The sequence below is a fragment of the Pimephales promelas genome, chromosome 15, assembly GCF_988280905.1.
Source record: "Pimephales promelas chromosome 15, fPimPro1.hap1.1, whole genome shotgun sequence".
Taxonomy (NCBI): domain Eukaryota; kingdom Metazoa; phylum Chordata; class Actinopteri; order Cypriniformes; family Leuciscidae; genus Pimephales; species Pimephales promelas.
Genome location: NC_142783.1, coordinates 10,781,950 through 10,805,186, shown reverse-complemented (window position 1 = coordinate 10,805,186; position 23,237 = coordinate 10,781,950). Strand labels below are relative to the sequence as shown.

The 23,237-nt window shown below is 41.6% G+C and overlaps 1 protein-coding gene across 1 annotated transcript; it reads left to right on the top strand.

Annotated features, from left to right (window-relative positions):
• Window positions 1-1,120: 1,120 nt before the first annotated feature.
• Window positions 1,121-22,589, top strand: LOC120480720 (proton-coupled zinc antiporter SLC30A2). Its single transcript, XM_089120111.1, has 8 exons — window positions 1,121-1,324; window positions 1,408-1,592; window positions 1,808-1,954; window positions 19,101-19,254; window positions 19,525-19,711; window positions 20,570-20,675; window positions 22,001-22,135; window positions 22,211-22,589. The coding sequence occupies exons 1-8, from the start codon at window positions 1,245-1,247 to the stop codon at window positions 22,336-22,338; spliced, it is 1,122 nt and encodes a 373-aa protein (XP_088976237.1). The 5' UTR covers window positions 1,121-1,244; the 3' UTR covers window positions 22,339-22,589.
• Window positions 22,590-23,237: the final 648 nt, after the last annotated feature.

The following is a 23,237-nucleotide window of genomic DNA, read 5'->3' as shown; positions in this document are numbered from 1 at the left end:
GAAGCTTGTTCCCACCACAGAATAAAAAAAATGTAAAGATAATTGCGACTTTTTATCTCAAAATTGCAAGTTAACATCTTTTCTCAGAATTTTCCGATATAAACTAATAATTACGTGTTATATAGACTTTTTCCCTCAGAATTGGATGTTTTTATCTCACAATTCTGACTATAACTCGCAATTGCGATTTCATTTCACATAATTCTGAGATAAAGAGTCAGAATTGTGAGATAAAAAGTCGCAATTACCTTTTTTATATTTCATTCTAAGGCGGAAACAAGGTTCAGGTAATTTTAAATTTAGTTCAAGTTCATTTTAAATTTAGTTCAAGCTTTTAGCCATAGTCAATGCACTGTGAACTAACAGGACAAACAGCTATATTTTTATTGACAAAGATTAATAAAACCTGTAACAAATATTTTGCTCATTGTTAGTTCATGTTAATTAATATCTAATGTTAATAATGAAACCTTATTTAAAGTGTTACCAATAAATCCATTAGACATTAATTATCTCTGTGTACATAAACATTGACATTATATCAAATAGACAATTTTGTGTGCTTTATTTAATTTCAAGCAAACTTTGAAATATGATACATGATCATGTATACTATGATGTCAATCTTTTAAAAGTTTTAAATGAATGTATATAAATGTTGAACTTTATGCCATAGGATCAATAGGACAGGGGTCCAGGTACGGACTGTCCCGCTGAGTTCAAAGGACCACTGAAATTTTGTCATGCAGCGGCTAATAATAAAAGAGATTAATATTTTGTTGGTGTTTTCATTGTGGTAATATTGCACAGACTCAGGGATGGTTTTGTCTTAGATTCTGTATGTATATGTATGTTTTTGTTTATAATTGTAATTGTTGCTGCAATATTCATTTCTATGATTAATTATGAAATATTAATAAATAGTTGATTATTGTATCTACTCAAGCTTTCAGTGTGACTTTGTAAATGTGAGTTTGCTCTTACGGCAGTGAAAATGCTATATGTACACATCTGTCATCCAAACCCTCCAAAAGCTTTATCTCACTTTATCGCTTTGGAAACTTGGTTTTGTAAAGTGACCTTGGTGAAAACTAAACATGGTTTCACGGCACCAACCAACTTTTCCGGCATGTTATAGTAGCACCGTGTGGAACGGCATATGGCTTTAATTTCACTGGAAACTTAAAGTTTCCCATTAGTTCATCTTCAAAGTCCTAGAGATTTTATTGCAGGATTTTTTATTAATGGCCTCCATGGTGAATTTGGAGAAAGTCCAGCTGAGCAAGCAGAACAAGACCTCGACAGACTCGCTTGAACTTTTGGGGTAAGTCTCTCAAACCTGTTCTGCCGTTACTCTAGGTGTTTGATCTCGCTATATATTCATTCTGTTTTGATTCTTTTCTCTAGTCTGCTGGATCATTCAGAGGATGAATACCTCAGCACTCAAGTTGGGTGTCAACATGACGCACAATCTTTTCATTGTCACAGTCTGGAAGACACAAGCTTGAAGCACCAGGACAAAACACAGGCTCGGAGAAAGTTACTCATCACATGTGCTGTGTGCTTAATCTTCATGATCGGAGAAGTCATTGGTGAGAATTATAAGACGTGCACAGATTAAACAACCCAGACAGTTGACATTAAAATAAAGACATACTGTTACTTCTAGATGCATTTGAGACCAATCAAGCTTGAATAGCCTATAGTAACAGATGTTATCATCTCCTGTAGCAGGTTGTGTGTGGCAGTGGCACTGTGTTGGTTGTGTGTGGTACTGTGTTGACTGTGTGGGACTGTGTTCTCGTAGGTGGTTTCGCTGCTCAAAGTCTCGCTATCATGACTGATGCTGCTCATCTTCTCACTGACTTTGGAAGCGTTTTGATCAGCCTCTTCTCATTGTGGATTTCCTCTAGACCGCCATCCAAACATCTGACCTTTGGATGGCATCGATCAGGTGTGTGTGGGTCCTTTAGTCTGCTTTGGCCAGTGGCCAAAAATAAAAATGGGATTTAAATTGGCAACTGCTTAAGAGTCTGATTGGATCTGCCGCAGTGATTATGTTTCTGTAATGTTATATGTTTGGCAATAGTTCTTTTAGCCCTATTGGATAGTGTGTAGCTTTTCATTTCTTAAAAAACCATGTAGAAAAACACATTATGGCCATATTCCAGGAGGACAATGATTCATCCGGCTCAAACTGAAAGAATGTTTGGGATTGAAGAATTATTTTCAATCACCATTTGGCACCTCTGAGTCCAGACCTGAAATTCGTTAAAAGTATTTGGGATGTGCTGGAGGAGACTTTACAGAGTGCCGGACTCTTGTATTCTCAATACAAGATTTGGACCGAATAGCCTTATTCCAAATTGATGAAATTCATTATTTTTCTTAAATTTTACAAACAATAGCCCATAACGACAATGTGCAAGAAATTTGTTTAAAATCTTTGCAAATGTATTAAAAAAAATAAAAAATAATAATAAGTACATAAGTATTCACAGCCTTTGCTCAGTACATTTTTAAATCACCTTTGGCACCAATTACAGCCTCAAGTCTTTTTGAGCTTGATGCTACAAGCTTGGCACACCTATTTCCAGGCAGTTTCTCCCACTATTGTTTGCAAAACCTCTCAAGCTCCATCAGGTTGGATAGGAAGCGTCCGAGCACAGACATTTTCAGATCTCTCCAGATATGTTCAAGTCTAGGCTCTGGCTGGGCCACTCAAGGACATTCATAGTGTTGTCCCGTAGCCACTCCTTCGTTATCTTGGCTGTGTGGATTGTGAGACACTATCCTGTTGGAAGATTCCTGTCCTGTCTAGAGTGCTCATGAGCAGATTTTCATCAAGGATGTCTCTGTACATGGCTGCTTTCATCATTCCCTTGATCCTGACTAGTCTCCCAATTCCTGCCACTGAAAAACATCCCCACAGCATGATGCTGACATCACCATGCTTCACTGCAGGGATGATATTGAGCGGGACCTGGTTCCCACCAGACATGATGCTTGCCATTCAGACCAAACAGTTCAATCCAATTTTGTTTCTCATGGTCTGAGAGTCCTTCAGGTGTCTTTTGGGAAACTCCAGGCAGGCTTTCATGTGCCTTTTACCGAGGCGTGGCTTCCGTCTGGCCACTCGATCATACAGGCCTCATTGGTGGAGTGCTGCAGAGATGGTTTCTTCTGGAAGGTTCTCTCTCCACAGAGAAACACTGTAGCTCTGTCAAAGTGACCATCGGGTTCTTGGTTCTTGGTCACCTCGCCTCTCTCCCAAACGCTCAGTTTGGCTGGACGGCAAGCTCTAGGAAGAGTCCTGGTGGTTCCACACTTCTTCCAATTACGGATGATGGAGGCCACTGTTCTCAATGGGACCTTCAATGCTGCAGATATTTTTCTGTATCCTTCCCCAGATCTGTAGCCTGGGAAAACCCAGACAACTTCTGGCAAATTTAGATTCGCTCTGCATGTTAGTCTGGCAAAGCTCTCATTCAAGCCCATTTCCAATCTGTCGAAATCGAGGCACCAATCAGAAACGTTGGGGCGGGCTTTTACACAATGATGACAGCGCTGGGATTTTGAAGCAGATTTTGTAGCCTACATTATAAAGATGGATGCCGCCGTCGAACATCACTCGTTCGAATCAGCTATCGCGTCTGTTTTAAGCGATTTGAACGTTTCCTTTTTGTTAAAAACCGAGCAAAGAACAACACTTGGAGATGTTTCTCCGCCACTCTGCATACGCCATCTCCTTCATCGCTCTGATTGGTTTTAGGTCTATCCGCGACGTCTGTTGGTGACGCCCCTTTTGAAATGATTTGTCTATGACGCTTTGCTTGGCCAGACCTTTGCTACCAGATCTGTGCCTCGATACAATCCTGTCTCAGAGGTCTACAGAATATTCCTTGGACTTCATGGCTTGGTTTGTGCTTTGACATGCACTACCTCTTCTTCTTTAGGGTTTAACGGCAGCTTGCATCCGTTGCACTACTGCCATCTTCCGGATTTATTGAAAAAACTTCGTCTGCTTTGTTCATTCTCCCCACTTTCTAGTATTTCCTTTATTCATGTCCCTGTTATTCTGACTTTTCCTAATTCTTCCATCATCTTTTTCCTCTGTTCTTCATTTTCCTCTGTTCTTCATTACCATCCTGGAAATTTGTAATACGCATACAACATATTTAATCAGACTTCTTCACCATGGACAACTTAAACAACTTCCAGTTGTTAACTACAGTCTCTCAAGGTAATTCCCTGAATACTTACAATACAATACAATACTTCCCTGAAATAAGGTGATGGCATCCAATCAAGAAGCTACTCTTACTACCTCAGTCGCACTTGAGCCATTTCTTTTGTTGTCTTTTGAGCGTAGTTCAACCTGACATGACTCAAGTTTCTCTTGAGATCACTGGCCACAACAATCAAGTGAGTCTCCTGAATATAAAAAGACATGTACATTTAAATCATACAGTTGAGTGAAAATCAATGTCACTCAAGTCTTCTTCGCTGTGATTTGTTCTGGTGATTGGTTTGTAATGATCTAAGCTAATCATATATGACTGTTAGTTCTACTGTGTTATGGCCTTTGACCTGAGCATCCTTGGTCTGCATTTCACTGTAAATTTAATGTTCAAAATGCCCATTACATAAAATGTTTCTATCACAAACTCAACAGGACATGTTCTATAGTTTCTGCAACCTGACAATAGCAACAAAAAACAATTAGGTGCTTCCTTATAATGTGTAGTGTACAGTACCATTCAAATTACTGTGACCTATCCTTAATCTGGTCATAACTATTTCTTTTTTTCTATTCACTTCCCTATTCTTCACAGACCCAACTTTATTTTTAATAGCATACAAACATCTCCGTTTAGTTTCCCTGTCCCACTGATGTTGCCGTTCTCTAATGGCTTCTTTCCATGTAATACTCTTTCCTTCAGATTTTGACAACTTAATATTTGCTTCAATATTCTCTTTTTTAACAGCTTGTTTGGCTAATCTGTCCATTATCTCATTACAAACAATGCCAAAATGAGCAGGAATCCAAATCAGTTGAATCTCGTAGCATTTTCTCTTTATTCTTGTGTATATTATTAATATTGTATTCAGTAAATCCTGATGACTATTAGACATACCTGTCTTGAGATTGTATTAAGTTAACACTGAATCACTTTCGTTTAAAGCTTTATTTATTTTGTTTTTCTCAATCCATTCTAGTGGGGTCATAATAGCGTATAATTCAAGTGCACATACACACGCACATCATTTGTGGTTCGTCTGCTTATACCACACCTCTTTGATTAAAAATGTAAACGTCTCTGGTTACGTATGTAACCCTAGTTCCCTGAAGGGAACGAGACGCTGCGTGTAAACGCCGTGGGAACGCCTCTGCGTGACGAGTCATGAAGCACGTATGAAATCTGTCCAATGGCGAGACGGAACGTCATAGGCGGGGTGACGTATCGACCAGGAAACTATAAAGCATCCCCGAAACACAAGCGCAACAGCTTCTGATAGGACTGAAGCAAGCGCTCACGGGCATGCTGGGAGTATGGCATAGACACGCAGCGTCTCGTTCCCTTCAGGGAACTAGGGTTACATACGTAACCAGAGACGTTCCCATTCAGGGAACTTCGAGCTGCGTGTAAACGCCGTGGGAACGCTAATACCAACGCCGCCATGCGAGCAGGTGTCCGTTGTATGAAATCAGGCACATATTTAGACGAAAGCACCTGCGCCCCTGGAGCGGAGCTACCATACCCCTGGTTGAGTGAGCCCAGACAGCCAAAGGAGAAGGCTGACCGGCGGACTCATATGCAAATGAGATGGCCTCGACCACTCACTTACTCAACCTCTGCTCAGATGCGGGACAACCTTTCTTCGGAGGTCCAAAACAAACAGATAACTGTTCAGGCTTTCTCCACAGGGCAGCTCTGTGGACATAAGCATCTAGAGCCCTCAGAGGGCAGAGCAGATTAGTTTCTCTTGGTCTGACCTCACAATACCACGAAGAAAAAGAATTACCAATGGGTATCTCCCGTGAAAAGCTCCACTCAAAGGGACGTGGTAAGCAGATAGGCCACCACATACACCTTTAGTGTGGAGTGGGATAACCCTGTGGAGAAATGCTCCAAAGGAATTCCAGCACCGCCACACCGGGCAGTTAACTGGGTCCAACTGGTGTTCTCCCCACCAAGAGGTGAAACATTGCCACCTCAAGGCATATAATCTCCTCGTGGACGGAGCTCTGGATTGGAGGATGGTCTCCACGACCTCAGTCGAGAGACCCGATTCTATGAGCTGGGCCCCCTCAGAGGCCAAGCCACAACCTCCATAGATCTGGGCGGGGGTGAAGTATCGACCCGCATCCATACTCGGGCCGGCCAACGCGGGGCTACTAACAGTAGAAAGACCCCGACTCGGTGAACCCTCTCCAGAACTCCTGGGAGCAGAGCAATCGGGGGAAATGCGTACAGGGGTGACCTCGGCCACTCCTGTACCATCGCATCCAACCCCAGAGGGGCTGGTGGATACAGAGAAACCACAGCATGCAGTGTCTCAGTCCCTGGATTCAAATAGGCCTACCTCGGTATGACCGAAATGACTCCATAGGAGCTCCACCACCTCGGGGTGGAGTCTCCACTCCCCGGGCCTCGGCCCCTGCCTCGACAGGATGTCTGCTCCCCAATTTAAATATCATGGGATATAAAATCGCCAAAGAAGAAGCTTCCCCTGGGCCCACAGAAGGATCTGGCGCTAGCCTGAATAATGGACATGAGCGCAGACCCCCTTGATGGTCTATAAAAAGACCCCCGATGTGCTGTCTGACCGGACAAGAACATGGTGACCCCTCAGGTCTGGGAGAAAGTCCACAGACCCCGGGCTGAGCGACCACTCATGATCGCCCCCAGCCCGTGAGGGAGGCGTATATCGTTAGCTTCTTTGGAACAATGAAGTAACGGCTGTAATACCCCAACTCTCTGTCGGGGGGAAGAACTCGTTCTATCGCCCCCTTCAGTAACAGAGCTTTCACCTCTTGTTCCATGACCAGAGCCTGCTCGGGGGATACCACTGTAGGCAAAATCCCCCGAAAACGAGGCGGACGTGACCTGAACTGGACCGCGTACCCGCGTTCGATAGTCTGCAGGACCCATCGAGATATATTTGGAAGACTTTCTCATTCTGCCAGAAATTCCACTAAGGGTACCAGTCTCTCGAGACTGGCCTCTGGAGTAATTATAGAGACAGAAACAGTGCCCTGTGACCGCGCACAGGCAGGGTTTAACGACTGTTCTGTATCGCTCCTCGGAGCAAATGAGCTTCCCTCGGGAAACCACTCGCTAGGACCGTCTGCGCCCACCCTCACAGGCAGGTTCAGCAGAACGGGTCCCTGCAGACCCCCCTGGTGGTTTATGTAAGAGACCACAGACATGTTGTCTGACCGGACAAGAACATGATGATCTCTGAGGTCTGGGAGAAAGTGTTTCAGAGCCTGAAACACCGCCATCATCTCTAGACAATTTATATGCCATCGGAGATGATGGTCTTGCCACAACCCGCGGGCCGAGCGACCACTCATGATCGCTCCCCAGCCCGTGAGAGAGGCATCCGTCGTCACCGTTACCCGGCGACACGGGGCTCCCAGCGCAGGTCCCAGGGACAGGAACCAAGGTTCTTTCCACATAGCCAGGGCACGGAGACCACGTCGCGTGACCTTGATCTTGCGGAGCGGCTTTCCCCTCGGGGAGAACCCCTTGGTCTTGAGCCACCACTGTAGTGGTCTCATGTACAGCAGGCCGCACGGTAACACGTTGGATGCTGCTGCCATCAGACCCAGAATTCTCTGGAATTCCTTTACAGTGAGTGACTGGCCTAGCTTCACTTGCTTGACAGTCGAGATAATCGAGGCTATACAAGCCGGCGACAGACGTGCCTGCATCGTCGTCGAATCCCATACCACGCCTAGAAAAGTGGTCCGCTGAACTGGCGAAAGCACACTCTTCTTAGCGTTGAGTCTCAACCCCAACCTTCTGATGTGGGCGAGGACGGCATCTCGATGCCGAATCGCCTGATGCTCCGATTGAGCCAGAATCAACCAATCGTCGATGTAATTTAAAATGCGAATGCCCTGGAGACGCAGCGGGCCAAGGCCGCGTCCATGCATTTCGTGAAGGTTCGAGGAGATAACGCTAGGCCGAATGGAAGGACCCGATATTGGTACGCTTCGCCCCAAAAAGCGAACCTCAGGAACTTCCGATGTTGCGGAAGGATGGAGATATGGAAGTACGCGTCTTTTTTTTTTTTTTTTTTTTTAGGTCTATCGTGACGAAACCAGTCCTCAGACCTGATCTGTGACACGATCTGCTTGAGAGTCAGCATTTAGAACTTGAGCTTCCCTACTGACCGATTAAGAGGCGCAGGTCTAAAATCGGACGCAGCCGCCCATCCTTCTTTGGAACAATGAAGTACCGGCTGTAATACCCCAGCTCTCTGTCGGGAGGAAGAACTCGTTCTATCGCCCCCTTCAGTAGCAGAGCTTTCACTTCTTGTTCCATAACCAGAGCCTGCTCGGGGGTCACCACTGTGGGCAAAACCCCCCGGAAACGAGGTGGACGCGACCTGAACTGGATCGCGTACCCGCGTTCGATAGTCTGCAGGACCCAACGAGATATATTTGGAAGACTTCCCCATTCTACCAGAAATTCTACTAAGGGTACCAGTCTCTCGAGACTGGCCTCTGGAGTAGTTTTTAAAAACAGAAACAGCGCCCTGTGACCGCGCACAGGCAGGGTTTAACGACCGTTCTGTATCGCTCCTCGGAGCAAACGAGCGTCCCTCGGGAAATCGCTCGCTGGGACCGTCTGCACCCCCCATTACAGGCAGGGTTGGCAGAACGAACCCCTGAGGGCACCGAGAGAGAGCGGGCGCCGGATTCAGCGGCGAACACCTCTGTCTCACGGTGGGGACCACCCTCAGTAGCCTGACACCAGTGGCGTCAGGACTTCTTCGACGAAGCCTTCCTGGCGACAATAACCGTCCTCAGATCGGTTCTATCCCGGGAAGACCTCGCCTGAGAACGCCGCGTCTCAGCCCAGTTTTGCTGGGGAGGAGCCCGCGACGCTCTCTCGACGGGCGGGGCTGCTCTCGCCCAGCAGCCCCCGAAGGATGAGTACGGAGGGGGAGACATTTCTGGAGCGCCGCTGCCTGTTTTTTTTTTTTTCGGACGACAGCGGCGCATCCAGGAGAAACGCTTTATCTTTCTCCTTCATATTAGCCAGATTTAGCCACAGATGCCTCTCCGTGGCCACCAGGGCTGCCATAGAGCGGCCGACTGATCTGGCCGTCTCCTTGGTGGCACGGAGAGAAATATCTGCCGCCTGACGCAGTATCTCATTAATCACGTCAGTGCCGACGACCTCCCCCTCACTCATATCTCCTAGACCCAGCAATATTAGCATACATAGAGGTCTGGTGTGTCAAAATTCTAGCTGACACTGGTTTGTTCCACGATCTACACACCTCGGTGTGTAGATCGGGGAAGAAGGGCAAACACCGGCATGGAGGTAGTGAGTGTGATATTAAAAATCTCTCATCCATTTTACTCTCTCGACTCTTGTTTCTCAACTGGCCATTCAATGGTTAATTTTTCCACAGCCCGAGTCAAAAACCTCCATTTTTTTTTTTTTTTCCTTTATTTTTACTACATTCGCGGGAGACTGGGATGGCAAACGAGCTTCCCCCGCTCTCCACTGAGTCCATAGACTCTGCATCCACACTTTCAACATCCAGCTCCTCAGAACTGGATAATTGAAGTGATGGCGCCTCAGCCCGGGCAGGAAAAACCGCAACGCGGACTCCCGCAGCGAGAACTGAGGCACTGGATCTACCAGGTAAGGGCAGAGAAAGGGCGGGGCCCGTCTCAATCCCCGCTGATAGATCCATCTGCGATCCCCACGACGCAAGCCTTCGCTGTGCCTCGGCAGCAGCGGGACCCGAGCCGCGGGGAGCGCGCACCGAACCACTCTCCTCGAAGAGTGCCCGGCGGGAGCGAAGTGTCTTCATGGGCAGACACTCGCAGTGCACAGCCGGCCCCCTCGAGAGCCGACTGAGCATGCTGCACTCCCAAACAAACAACACACAGATCGTGTGTATCCCCACCCGTGATGAAGCGAGGGCAGGGATGAACACACTTTCTGCTGTTGTTTGCTCGCCATATCAATATATATAAATATACAATATTAGACAGACAGACAAAATTCATACATAGAGCGCTTGTGAAGACTCAGAAGCTGTTGCGCTTGTGTTTCGGGGATGCTTTATAGTTTCCTGGTCGATACGTCACCCCGCCTATGACGTTCCGTCTCGCCATTGGACAGATTTCATACGTGCTTCATGACTCGTCACGCAGAGGCGTTCCCACGGCGTTTACACGCAGCTCGAAGTTCCCTGAATGGGAACTGCAGATCCACTCTTTGCTTTTTCTGGATCCTTTGATCCATCTGTATAAATCCGAACATCTTTATATTTATAGTCTATATATCCATAAAATTCAGCTGCCAGATCTGTATTATTGCTTACTGTTTTGACTCGAAGTAACTTAAAATCAACTTCCATGGTTTCTAGCTTCCATACCTGGATATCAGGCCATATTACAGTGGGGCAGAGCTCCTTTCCATACACTCCCAATTTTCTAGCTGCCTCACCTCTCGTGATGTAGTACTCGAGTTTGGTCTCGAGACTGATTTCTGCTTTCTCTGTCTCGACTCAGACTCGTCTCGAACTTGTTCCTTCAAAGACTCTGTCTCGACTCGGACTCGAACCTTCAAAGACTCGGTCTTGACTCGGACTCGGCATAGGCGGTCTCGTCTCCATCACTAATGACTGCTCTAAACAATTCCCAATCTAGCTTAGTCTGTAGGCCTAACTGTTGATTACTAACTGGGGTGATATTAAATCATGAATATCAAAACTGATATTTTGGGACAAAATCTCGACTCAGACTTGCTTCCTCAAAGACTCGGCCTTGACTCGGACTCGACTGTATTTGAAAACCAACGGACTTGGTCTCGACTTGGACTCGACCCTTCAAAGACTCGGTCTTGACTCGGACTCGACTGTATTTGAAAACCAACAGACTCAGTCTCGACTCGGACTCGACCCTTCAAAGACTCGGTCTTGACTCGGACTCGACTGTATTTGAAAACCAACAGACTCAGTCACGACTCGGACTCGACCCTTCAAAGACTCGGTCTTGACTCGGACTCGACTGTACTTGAAAACCAACGGACTCAGTCTCGACTCGGACTCGACCCTTCAAAGACTCGGTCTCGACTCAGACTCGACTGTACTTGAAAACCAACGGACTCAGTCTCGACTCGGACTCTACCCTTCAAAGACTCGGTCTTGACTCGGACTCGGCATAGGCGGTCTCGTCTCCATCACTAACGACTGCTCTAAACAATTCCCAATCTAGCTTAGTCTGTAGGCCTAACTGTTGATTATTAACTGGAGTGATATTAAATCATGAATATCAAAACTGATATTTTGGGACAAAATCTCGACTCGGACTTGCTTCCTCAAAGACTCGGCCTTGACTCGGACTCGACTGTATTTGAAAACCAACGGACTTGTCTCGACTCGGACTCGACCCTTCAAAGACTTGGTCTCGACTCGGACTGGACTGTATTTGAAAACCAATGGACTCGGTCTGGACTCGGACTCGACCCTTCAAAGACTCGGCCTTGACTCGTACTCGACTGTATTTGAAAACCAACGGACTTGGTCTCGACTCGGACTCGACCCTTCAAAGACTTGGTCTCGACTCGGACTGGACTGTATTTGAAAACCAATGGACTCGGTCTGGACTCGGACTCGACCCTTCAAAGACTCGGTCTCGACTCGGACTCGACCCTTCAAAGACTCGGTCTTGACTCGGAATCGGCATAGGTGGTCTCGTCCCCATCACTACTCATCTCCTATCCACCCAAAACTCAACTTTTGTGCTCTCTCCCTTTCCCGGTTAGCTTGCAGTATTATTTTGGTTGGAAGACTATCGCCATGTCCTTTTAGATTTATCCAATAGTTTGCAAGCAATTGTTTACGTCGAATGTTCAGTGGCAATTCTCCCGCTTCAACTTGGAGAGCACACACTGGCGATGCTTTACTGCTCCTTAACATTAGCCTGCATTATATCAAGCCTCACAAGTACAGATTTGGTTGCTGATCTATACGCCACACTTCCATAATCCATCCTTGATCTTATTAAATTTACACTTCAGTGTCTTATAATCTACTCCCCATTCTAGTCCCGTTAAACATCTCATTGTATTTATTAATTTTTCACACTTTTCTTCCACATTCCTGACATGTTCTACCCATCTGTACCTTGTGTCAAAGTGTACTCTTAAAAAGCGGAACATTTTAACTCTCTCCAAATTACTTCCATCTAGTTTTATATGAATATTTTCCTTGATTTTCTTCCCTGTAAAAAACATAACTTTAGTTTCCTCTATAGAAAATTTGAACACCCCACTTTATTCCCCACTTCTCAGCCTACTGTATCCCTTCTTTTTTTAAATATATGTTCTACATTTCTATTTATGTTCCTTTTTTCCATATTGCCACATCATCTGCAAACAGTGATCTCCCCATACCTACTGGTATATATTTACATATGTCATTAATCATTACTGAAAATAATGTGGGACTTTTTAGGCGAAGAGACGACTCGACGCCTGCGATATGTTATGGCGCCGTTTTATACATAAACAATATTTATATTTAATATTTATTTATATATTTATAAACAATATGAATGTAAGCCAGAGGAGAACTGGCCCCCGACTGAGCCTGGGTTCTCCCAAGGTTTTTTCTCCATCCAATCTGATGGAGTTTTGGTTCCTTGCCACTGTCGCCTTGCTTTTGGCTTGCTTTTGGCTTGCTTAGTTGGGGTTATTCAATATTTAACAATATTATTGATCTGTGTTGTACTACTTTCATGTTATCACTGTGAAGCTGCTTTGATACAATCTGTATTGTGAAAAGCGCTATATAAATAAATGTGACTTGACTTGACTTGACTTTATGACACTCCCCGAGGTGTTCTGTGGTCACTTGACAGGTCTGCCCCTATTTTAACCTGAAATGATCTTCTTTCCAGGAGATTCTTTATCTAGTTTGAAATGTTCACTCTAATTCCCATATTATGCAATTGAATCATTTATCCTCTCCATACTCTCCGTAATACTCTCCATAGCATATCATATGCTTTTTCTACATTGAAAAATACTGCCGCCACCACTGTCTCTTTTTTATTTATGCTTTTATTATGTTATCTTCCAAACACAGTACTGCATCTATAGTATCCCTACCTCTTCTAAACCCACTTTGACATTCAACCACCATACCTCTTTTTTCCATAATATACATTAGCCTCGCATTTATCATTTTTTCCATTAATTTACAGACATGAGATGTCATGGCAATAGGTCTATAACTTGTTGGTTTTCCAGAATCTTTCCCAGGTATTCTTATCGGGCCAGTAATTGCTTCCTTCAGGTCTTTGGTAGTTTCCCTTCCTCCTACACTTTAATGTACAGCATCAACAATTTTTTCTTCCCCTCTTCACTTAACTGTTTCAACATTATAACAAATTGAATCTTTTCCTGATGCAGCCTTCCCAGTTTTGGCCATTGCTCTATTTAACTCTCCCATGTTACATTTTTGTTCATCTTCAACATCCTCAATAGCCTCTCTTCCCTTCTTCAGATAAATTATTAGAGCTGTGCACAGTGACTAACATTTCAGCCTTTTCCTTATTCAACACTGCAATTTCATTTCCACTACTCGGAACAGGGTAACTCCATTCTCTCCTTTCCGCACTCATCTTTTTAATCATTGTCCACACCTCTCCGATCTGAGTTGTATTCCCAATTGTACAGTAATTCCTCCAACATGTTCTTTTTGCCCATCTTACTGTTTTCCTTACTATTGCCTGAGCATACTTATCATGTGCATGAAATTATGAGTTCTTTTCATTATTTTAAATGCTTTGTTCTTATTTCTGACTGCTTTTTTTACATTCTTCATCCCACCATGGTACCGTTTTCCCCTTTACATTACCTTTACTTTTTGGAATGGACTCTATTGCTGCTGTTATTATATCTTGCTTTATTTTATTTTCCAGTGTTTCTATATCATCATTATAATCAATCTGACTCAGACATCTGTCACTTTTTCACTTTTTTATCAGCCTTCTCAAATATCCATCTTCTTCCTCTTCCTTCTGTACTTTGAGTTAAAGAAATATTGATTTTACACAATGGATAATGATCACTTCCTACAGTTCTGTTTTTATAGACACTCCAATTACATACTGTATCGCTACCATACTACTGGAAACCAGTGTGAGGTCAAGTGCAGATTCCTTCCCAGTACTAACCTCTATCCTTGTTTTACTTCCATCATTTAAACATACTAAGTTTTTCTCATCCAATAACTCGTCTATTACTTGGCCATTACCATCCATTTTCTCACTACCCCACAATGCATTATGCACATTGAAATCCCTAAACCATACAATATTAGTTCTGTCTTACACCCCTCTTATCTATTTCCTAAGTTCATTATGTCTAATTTCCTACACAGATTGTAATAATTTATAACAATTTTTTTTTTCCTTTCACCCAATGTTTCTACTACTACATATTCTACGTCTTACAAATGTGACGCATCCCCCTCCACCACCTTTTTTCCCTGTCTTGTCTAACCGATAAATGTCCATAAATGATAAAGTCCAAATTAGGCTTTAACCAGGATTTCTGAATGCATATAACATCTTGGTTTTCTCTTCGACTTGCTTAAAGTCTTCAAGCTTCTTAAAGATCAAGCTTCTTGCATTCCATTTAAGGATTATCATTATTAAAATGATTAGTCCACACATGTCGTCTCTGGACTCGTCTGTACACTGAGTTCATCCTTCACTTCTTCCCACTTTAATCCTGTCATATTGCTACTTTAATAATAATAATCTGAATTCTTTCAGTTTTAAACCTGATTTTAACCATAGTATTTATCGCCCCTCTATGAATATCACTAGTTTCTTCTTCTCCTCCCATTTTTCATTCTTTTCTTGTTGTTTTCTTCCCTTGCCAACCTTTTTATATTTTCTCTGCTCTGATTTTCCTTTTCCTGTTCAGTTCTCTTAACAGCCTCAACATTAGAATGTATTCTTTTGTTTTTATCTGTTGTACTTTAACTTCCTTTCTCATCACTTTACATCCCCAAAAGGCCACACTATGATTCCCTCCACAATGACAACACTTTGGCCTTACTTCCTCCCCACACTTTCCATACTCAGGATCCCCACTGCACCTAGCACACCTTATCTTTTCTTTATTAGCCATGTGCCAAAATTCCTGGCAATTGGTTTAGGTACATATTCCCTTATGCTGTGTCTATAAATCCATAATACATCCTTTGTTTCAGACTCAACCAACACAGATTATGTTTCCACTTTTCAATTCCCCTTGTCATTCTTCCTGCTCACGAACCTATTCTGCATTCTCAGGCTCTCCACAAACTCATATTTCATATTTATTGTAAGTGGAATTCCATATATCACTCCCTTACTGCAGTTATTTTCTCTCCCACTCTAATTTTACTACTTTTACTATTATTATTTTTCCAACGCAACTCATCTTCTTTGCTTTTTTCATCTGCACTTCATTATTACATCCTACAAGTAAATTTACATCTCCCAAAATTCTTGCATATTTCACTTCTCCTACCTGTTCTCTTATTATTTGGGTTAACTTACAGTAAGCTGATCAATTCTTTTAACTCCTCCTTCTCCCTCAAATCGTACCACTACGTTAAATAATCTTATTTTGGGATCCTTCCCCTCATCTTCTCTTTCTGTCCCAATTTCACTTTCCCACCCCGTAACACTTTCGTTCATCTTCGGAACACAAATTAAGATATTTTTGATGAAATCTGAGAGCTGTCATCACTCCTCCATAGGCTTATAAGGGATCAAAACTTGCCAGCCCAGAAAAGTTATTAAAGACATCGTTAAAATAGCCCAAGTGACTACAGTGTCTCAATCTTAACCCTTTCACGCGTACGGTCACACTGTGATCAGTCTTGGCTGGTCCCTGGAGCGAACAATCACACCGGTGTGATTAGAACGGTCAGTGCATCACGTCATCAACTGCTAAATTCAAACTTGCTCTTGCGCATTGGCTGGCGATGAGCCAGAGACGGACACACTCAGTACTGTTATATAGCACAACTATTGAGTGTTTTCAACCACATAATATTTTTGGTAACACTTTACAATAAGGTTCATTAGTTAACATTAGTAAATGCATTAACTAACATGAACTAACAATGAGCAATGCATTAGTTACAGTGTTTATTAATCTTTGTTAATGTTAGTTAATACAAATACAGCTGTTCATGGTGCGTTCATGTTAGTTCACAGTCCATTAACTAATGTTAACTAATACAACCTTTGATTTTAATAACGTATTAGTAAATGTTGGAATTAATATTAACTAATAAATGCTGAAGAAGTATTGTTCACATATTGTACATGTTAACTAATGTAGTTAACTAATGTTAACTAATGAACCTTATTGTAAAGTGTTACCATATTTATTTTAGATTTCAGACATTTAAATACACATAAGTACTTGCAAAACAATGATTTTGAGTTTGTAAAATACACTATGATGACTATGAAGCGGCAATAATAATCCTTTCAATTATAAGACGACACGTTTTATTCATATCAGATACACATTGTGTAAGTAGCTTAACCTATTCCATATTCTTCTCCCAGTTCACCAGCCACTTACTTTCATGTATTTGGTGAGAAGTGGAAGAATTGACGTTGTAAATCCAACAGATCCGATTCTCTGAACAGTAAAGCAAACTAAAATGGCGCCGCCCATTGTGCATACAGCTCAACTAATGCGATTGTTATAAAGATGTTTAAACAACAAAACCCATCCACTTGCACATATTTGACAATCGGAATATAAGTGTTTCATGCTATAGCTAATACATTTGTGAATATTTTTAATAAAAAAGGAAAAATTACATAAAAGCATCATTGATTCAGTGCTGTGTTGCAGTTGTGCTGCGTCACGTGACAAGCAATGACGTGTCACCATGGAAACATTAAAGGGGCAAGTTCTAAATATCCGTCGCCTTGAAAAACTCATGCTGGGGGGTCAGTTGGAATATTTTAAACTTACGTGTGAAAGGGTTAAGTTTATACTTTTTGTGTGCAAAAAACAAATAAAAATAACGACTTCTGTGTTGTACGTCACACATCACACATATGACCAGCGTTAGCCAATAGCTGGGTTTCAGTCACGTGATTATGATCAAGCGCGGAATTCAGATGGAGGGCACGGAGCTTACACGCTATTACAAGAGAAAGAAATAAACAAAAAATCAAACATATGTTGGACATGATCCTTACTTTATGAAAAGGAGCGATTTTTTTTTTTTTTTTTTCCACTGAATTTAAATATTTTCCTGCCATCGAGGCTGTAGATATCAGCAACTACCTCGTCTTACAGACATACTTTAACTTTACAAAGTTCGGAAACGTTACACGTTACACAAACAGTCACTTAAGTTGTATTAACTCACCTTTGAGGAAGTGATCAATAACGTTACACACACACACACACACACTCATTTTCCCATTCGGCTCCTCCCGACCGCAGACACCCAGACAGCAAACTGACATTGAATCAACATGGAAACGACGTCTTTCATGACATCGAAACAACGTTCATCTGGCATTGTTTTGCTCATCGAATTAACGTTGAACCAACGTCAGACGCGGCATTCTTCAAAGCTAAATGCAAATCGAAAATTGGTTTGCTTTCCTAACGTTGAAACAACGTTGATTTCAAGTTGATTTTCCGTTAGTTTTGAAGAATGACGCGTCTGACGTTGGTTCAACGTTAATTCGATGAGCAAAACAATGTCAGATCAACGTTGTTGTTGATTCAATGTCAGTTTGCTATCTGTGTAGGTTTGCGAGCCGTTTTTCCAGAGTTTTTCGATCAATTTCTTGCATTTTCCCCCCTTATGAACAACAACTTTTGGTACATGATAAAAACTCCTTATGGTTTGATCGATTCAAGTACCTATAAATGACTCAAAACACAGGCATTTTGAGTGTGTCATAGTGCTTTCTAAATACAGCAAATCACTTCCTGCCCTCCATTTGTATTTAGGCGCCATGGCAACGCAGGGGCGTGACGTCATATGAAAACAAGCTATTGTGAGCCTACGTGTGACGTACAACACAGATGCGCTCCGGAGTTACACTACGTGAACTCAATCGAGGCCCGCAGAAATGAATAGTTGAATAAAGTCGTTATTTTTGTTTGCTTTGTTTTGGGTTTTTTTGCACACAAAAAGTATTCTCGTCGCTTGATGAACTTACTGTAAGATTGAGCCACTGTAGTGACTCAGACTTTTTTACTGATGTCTTTAACTTTTCTGGGCCGGCAAGTTTCAATCCCTTTAGAAGCCTATGGAAGAGTGATCCAGCTCTGATTTAATAAAAAAAAAAATATCTTAATTCGTGTTCCGAAGATGAACGAAAGTCTTACGGGGTTGGAACAACATGAGGGTGAGTAAATACTGACAGAATTTTCATTTTTTGGATGAACTCACCCTTTAACTGTGGGACCTTTATATAGACAGGTGTGTGCCTTTACAAATCATGTTCAATCAATAGAATTTACCACAGGTGGACTCCAAAGTTGTAGAAACGTTTCAAGGATGATCAGTGGAAACATGGTAACATGTCATGGTAAAGGCTGTGAATACTTACCTACATGTGATTTTTTTTTTAATTTTTAATTTTTTTAATTTTATAATAAATTAGCAAATTTTCAAACTGACTTCTTTCACTTTGTCATTATGGGGTATTGTTAGTAGAATTTTTAGGAGTCTGCGCTGTGAATACTTTCCGGATGCACTGTATGATATCACTAACGTTTATTCCTTTCTTAGGAATTACATTTAACAACTATGCCAGTGTTTCTGTCATTTGTTTTGTCCAGAGGTTTTAGGAGCTCTTCTGTCTGTTATGTCCATCTGGACTGTGACGGCGGTTCTCGTTCTCGTTGCTGTTCAGAGGATCATCAGTGATGATTATGAGATACACAGTGACGTCATGATAATCACAGCTGGATGTGCTGTAGCACTCAACATCTTGTGAGTGATGTTATTTGATTTCATGGTGTTTTTTTAACTCAAGCATCACTATTACAACTGTTCATGCTCATAGTTAGGTAAGTGGAAAAACACTAACCCTTTGGCATGCACCTCATATTTGTATGATAAGCATGAATGATGTCAGCTATTGTGTGTTGCATTGCACCACTCACTTTTCTTGCCAGTTTGTAGACCCACATTAGATTCATTATTATGCATGATGGGAAATGGCATCTTCCTGTACAATGTTTTAATGTTTGTTTCCATCAGTTTGGCTTTCATTCTCCATCAGTCTCCGGGCCGTCACTCTCACAGCTCTCTCAGTGTTTCGGGTCATTCTCACAGCCTCACGGAAGAGCACAGGAACACCAGCGTGAGGGCTGCTTTTATTCATGTGCTGGGGGATTTACTGCAAAGTTTAGGTGTGCTGCTGGCTGCCACTATCATCTACTTCAGGGTTAGTAACATTACTATTACTGGCATATACAAAAGTTCTCAGACTTTCACGTTTATGGACATTTAGTCAGATTTAAACAGTTTTTAGAGATAAAACTCTTTACATTCGATTATCTTGAAAACAAATCTCAGAGAACGGTTCACTAGGTACGGATGTTTTATTAGACCAAAGGTTCATTTTGCACTTAGGTTCTCTTTTAAAGGTCACACACCTAAACATGACACTTAAAGCAAAACGAATTGTGATTGGTTGCTTTGTCAGTTAGATGTTTCCTTTGCAAATGAAAGCTTTATGAAGCCCAGATCTTCTGCAGTCTGTCTGAAGGTCTGGCCGTGCAAGACTACCGCACCCAACAATAACATGAGGATCAAGTTCGAGGCCTCTCTCTGCGAAGCTTGTGTGTTGTGCGTCTGATATATGTTGTATGTCCCCAACATGAAAAATAACAAAGACAAAAAAAGATTCTTTATGGGCATGGGTCCATGAAGAACCTTTAGCATCCAATAAATTATAGTGCAAAATGCTCCTGGAAGGCCATGTCCTGCAAGAGTTTATTTTCAACCACAATTAAACAAACCAGAACCAGCTAATAAAAGTCTTACTAAGCATACTAAACTTCCAGGCAGGTGTGTTGATGGAAGTTGGAGCTAAACTCTGCTGGACAGTGAGTTTGGACACCCCTTCTATAGTGAAAAATAGCTTGTTAGAGTTTTAAAATGTTCTTCACACTAAGAAAAATCGTTTTGAAAATCCCCTTGAGGAATCTTTATTTTTAAGAGTATGCGCAAAATACTTTGTTTAACAGCTGCATATGCAATTTAAAATGCTTCCATAACTCTTGTCTCTTTGTCCTAACAGCCTGAATGGAAAATAGCAGATCCAATTTGTACTTTTCTGTTTTCAATACTTGTGCTCGGAACAACATTCACCATCCTGAAAGACATATTCAGAATACTCATGGAAGGCAAGTGATTAGTTGATCCGTATATGATTGTAAATGCCCTAAATGTTGACACAAAAGCTAATGGTTAAATGGTTTGTTCACCCACAAATTAAAATTCCGTCATAATTTACTCACCTTCGTGTCATTCCAAACCTTTAAGACTTTACAGCACAACTACCTATTTGACACTTCAAACATTTAATTCAGTGGTAGTAAAACTAATCCACATGAATCGGGCGGTTTAGTCCAAATTTTATGAAATGACAGGATCGCTTTAAATAATGAACAGATTGAATTGAGGATTTTATTTACACATAAACATTCTTCAGTGCACACATTAGTTGTGGTAAATGGAAGCTCAAGCATGTTCGCTTGACATGCGAGAACCAATTAAGTTAAAGGGTTAGTTCACCCAAAAATGAAAATTAAGTCATTAATTACTCACCCCCATGCTGTACCAACCCCGTAAGACCTTCGTTCGTCTTCAGAACACAAATTAAGATATTTTTGATTAAATTTGAAAGCTGGGTCACTACCCCATAGGCACCCTAAGGGATTGAAACTTGACGGCCCAGAAAGTCATCGAAGAAAATGTTTAAATATTCCATGTGACTACCGTGGCTCAAGTATAAGTTTATCGAAGCATGTGCGAGAACTGAACTAGAAGGAGTAGAAGGAGATCGCAGTTCTCGCGCATGCGTCGTGGAAATCTCTTGAACTCTCATCTCAGGCCTACAAGGAAGAAAAGGAATAGTCGAATAAAGTCGTTATTTTTGTTTTTTTACGCACAAAAAGTATTCTCGTCGCTTGATAAACTTATAGTTGAGCCACTGTTGTCACACGGAATATTTAAACATTTTCTTCAATGACTTTCTGGGCCGTCAAGTTTCAATCCCTTAGGCAGTCAATGGAGGAGTGATCCAGCTCTCAAATTTAATCAAAAATATCTTCATTTGTGCTCCGAAGATGAACGAAGGTCTTACGGGGTTGATACAGCATGGGGGTGAGTAATTAATGACTTAATTTTCAGTTTTGGGTGATCGTTTGAGCTTCCTCAAAAACCAATGAGGTCTGTTCTCATTCGTCAAGTTGAGCTTCTGTTTATGTTCAGCGGTCAAAGTTTATATGGGAATAAAAGCCTAAATTCAATCTGTTCATCATTTAAAGCAATCCAATCCCTTTAGAAAATTGGACTAAATTAAATGCTTTTAAATTTAATTTATAATCTTTTTATGATCTTCATTTGTGTACTGACGATAAACTAAAGTCTTATGGGTTGGGAACGACATGGAGTGAGTAACCCTGTTGGTTTTGGGTGAACTAACACTTTAATATTTTATCTGAAGGAGCCCCGCACGGCATTGACTTTGACTCCGTGAATGACGTTCTGCTGGCAGTGGGCGGAGTCAAATCAACACACAGTCTGCGCATGTGGTCTTTAACTGCGAGTGAAACACACCTCTCAGTTCACGCGGTCATAGGTAATACATGTACACGTTTAAATGCTTCTTTGAAAATGTCTGTTGTTTAACCCAAACGAATGATTTAATTTCCAGATGAGCAAACCAGCCCACAGACTGTGCTTATGGACATGACCAAAGTGCTCCAGCTAGAATATGGATTCAGCAATATCACTGTTCAAACGGAGTCTTTTTGCTTACAGTGCCATGAACCGATTGACTGACATAAGATTTTAGCTTCTCATTTCACAGGTTGAGTGTAGTATACGTTTTTACAGTTTTTTAAGGCACACGTTTTTGTTATGGACTGTAGTGTGCACAGTACTGTGATTATGAAGTGTTCAAAAGGCAAGATGTAAAGAAGCTTTATCTGAGAACATGCTTTTTTTAGACACAAACTGTGACATGTTTGCCAACATTTTGTTTATCAAACAATGTGGTGAGAATTTGAATGAAAATAAATGTTTCAAAACCAGCATAAGCCTCTTATCCTTTTGTTTTCAATGCAAGAAAGTAAAACCCATGTGTGTTTAGAACATGCAGACTGTAAAAGAAATGAAAAGAGGAACTTTAGAAGCTTAAGAACTACTTGAGCGATCAGTAAATGAGTTCAAACAATGACAGATTTTATGTCTGATGTCGTCTTAACGATTTAGGTCATATTTGGTTCTGCGAATTCAAATGTATATTTTACTCAAAATTGAAATGCAAAACTACGGAGGCGTATTGCATTCACTTGAAGAAAAAAAATCTACTCTGTTTTTCTAAATTAATGAGTTAATTTTTCATGAGAAAAAAAATTGCTCTGTTTTTCTGAATTAATGAGTTAATTTTTCATGAGAAAAAAAATTGCTCTGTTTTTCTGAATTAATGAGTTAATTTTTCATGAGAAAAAAATTTTTTGCTCTGTTTTTCTGAATTAACGAGTTAATTTTTCATGACAATTTTTTTTGCTCTGTTTTTCTGAATTAATGAGTTAATTTTTCATGAGAAAAAAAGTTTTTCTCGGTTTTTCTGAATTAATGAGTTAATTTTTCATGAGAAAATATTTTTTTCTCTGTTTTTCTGAATTAATGAGTTAATTTTTCGTGAGAAAAAAAGTTTTTGCTGTTTTTTTCTGAAT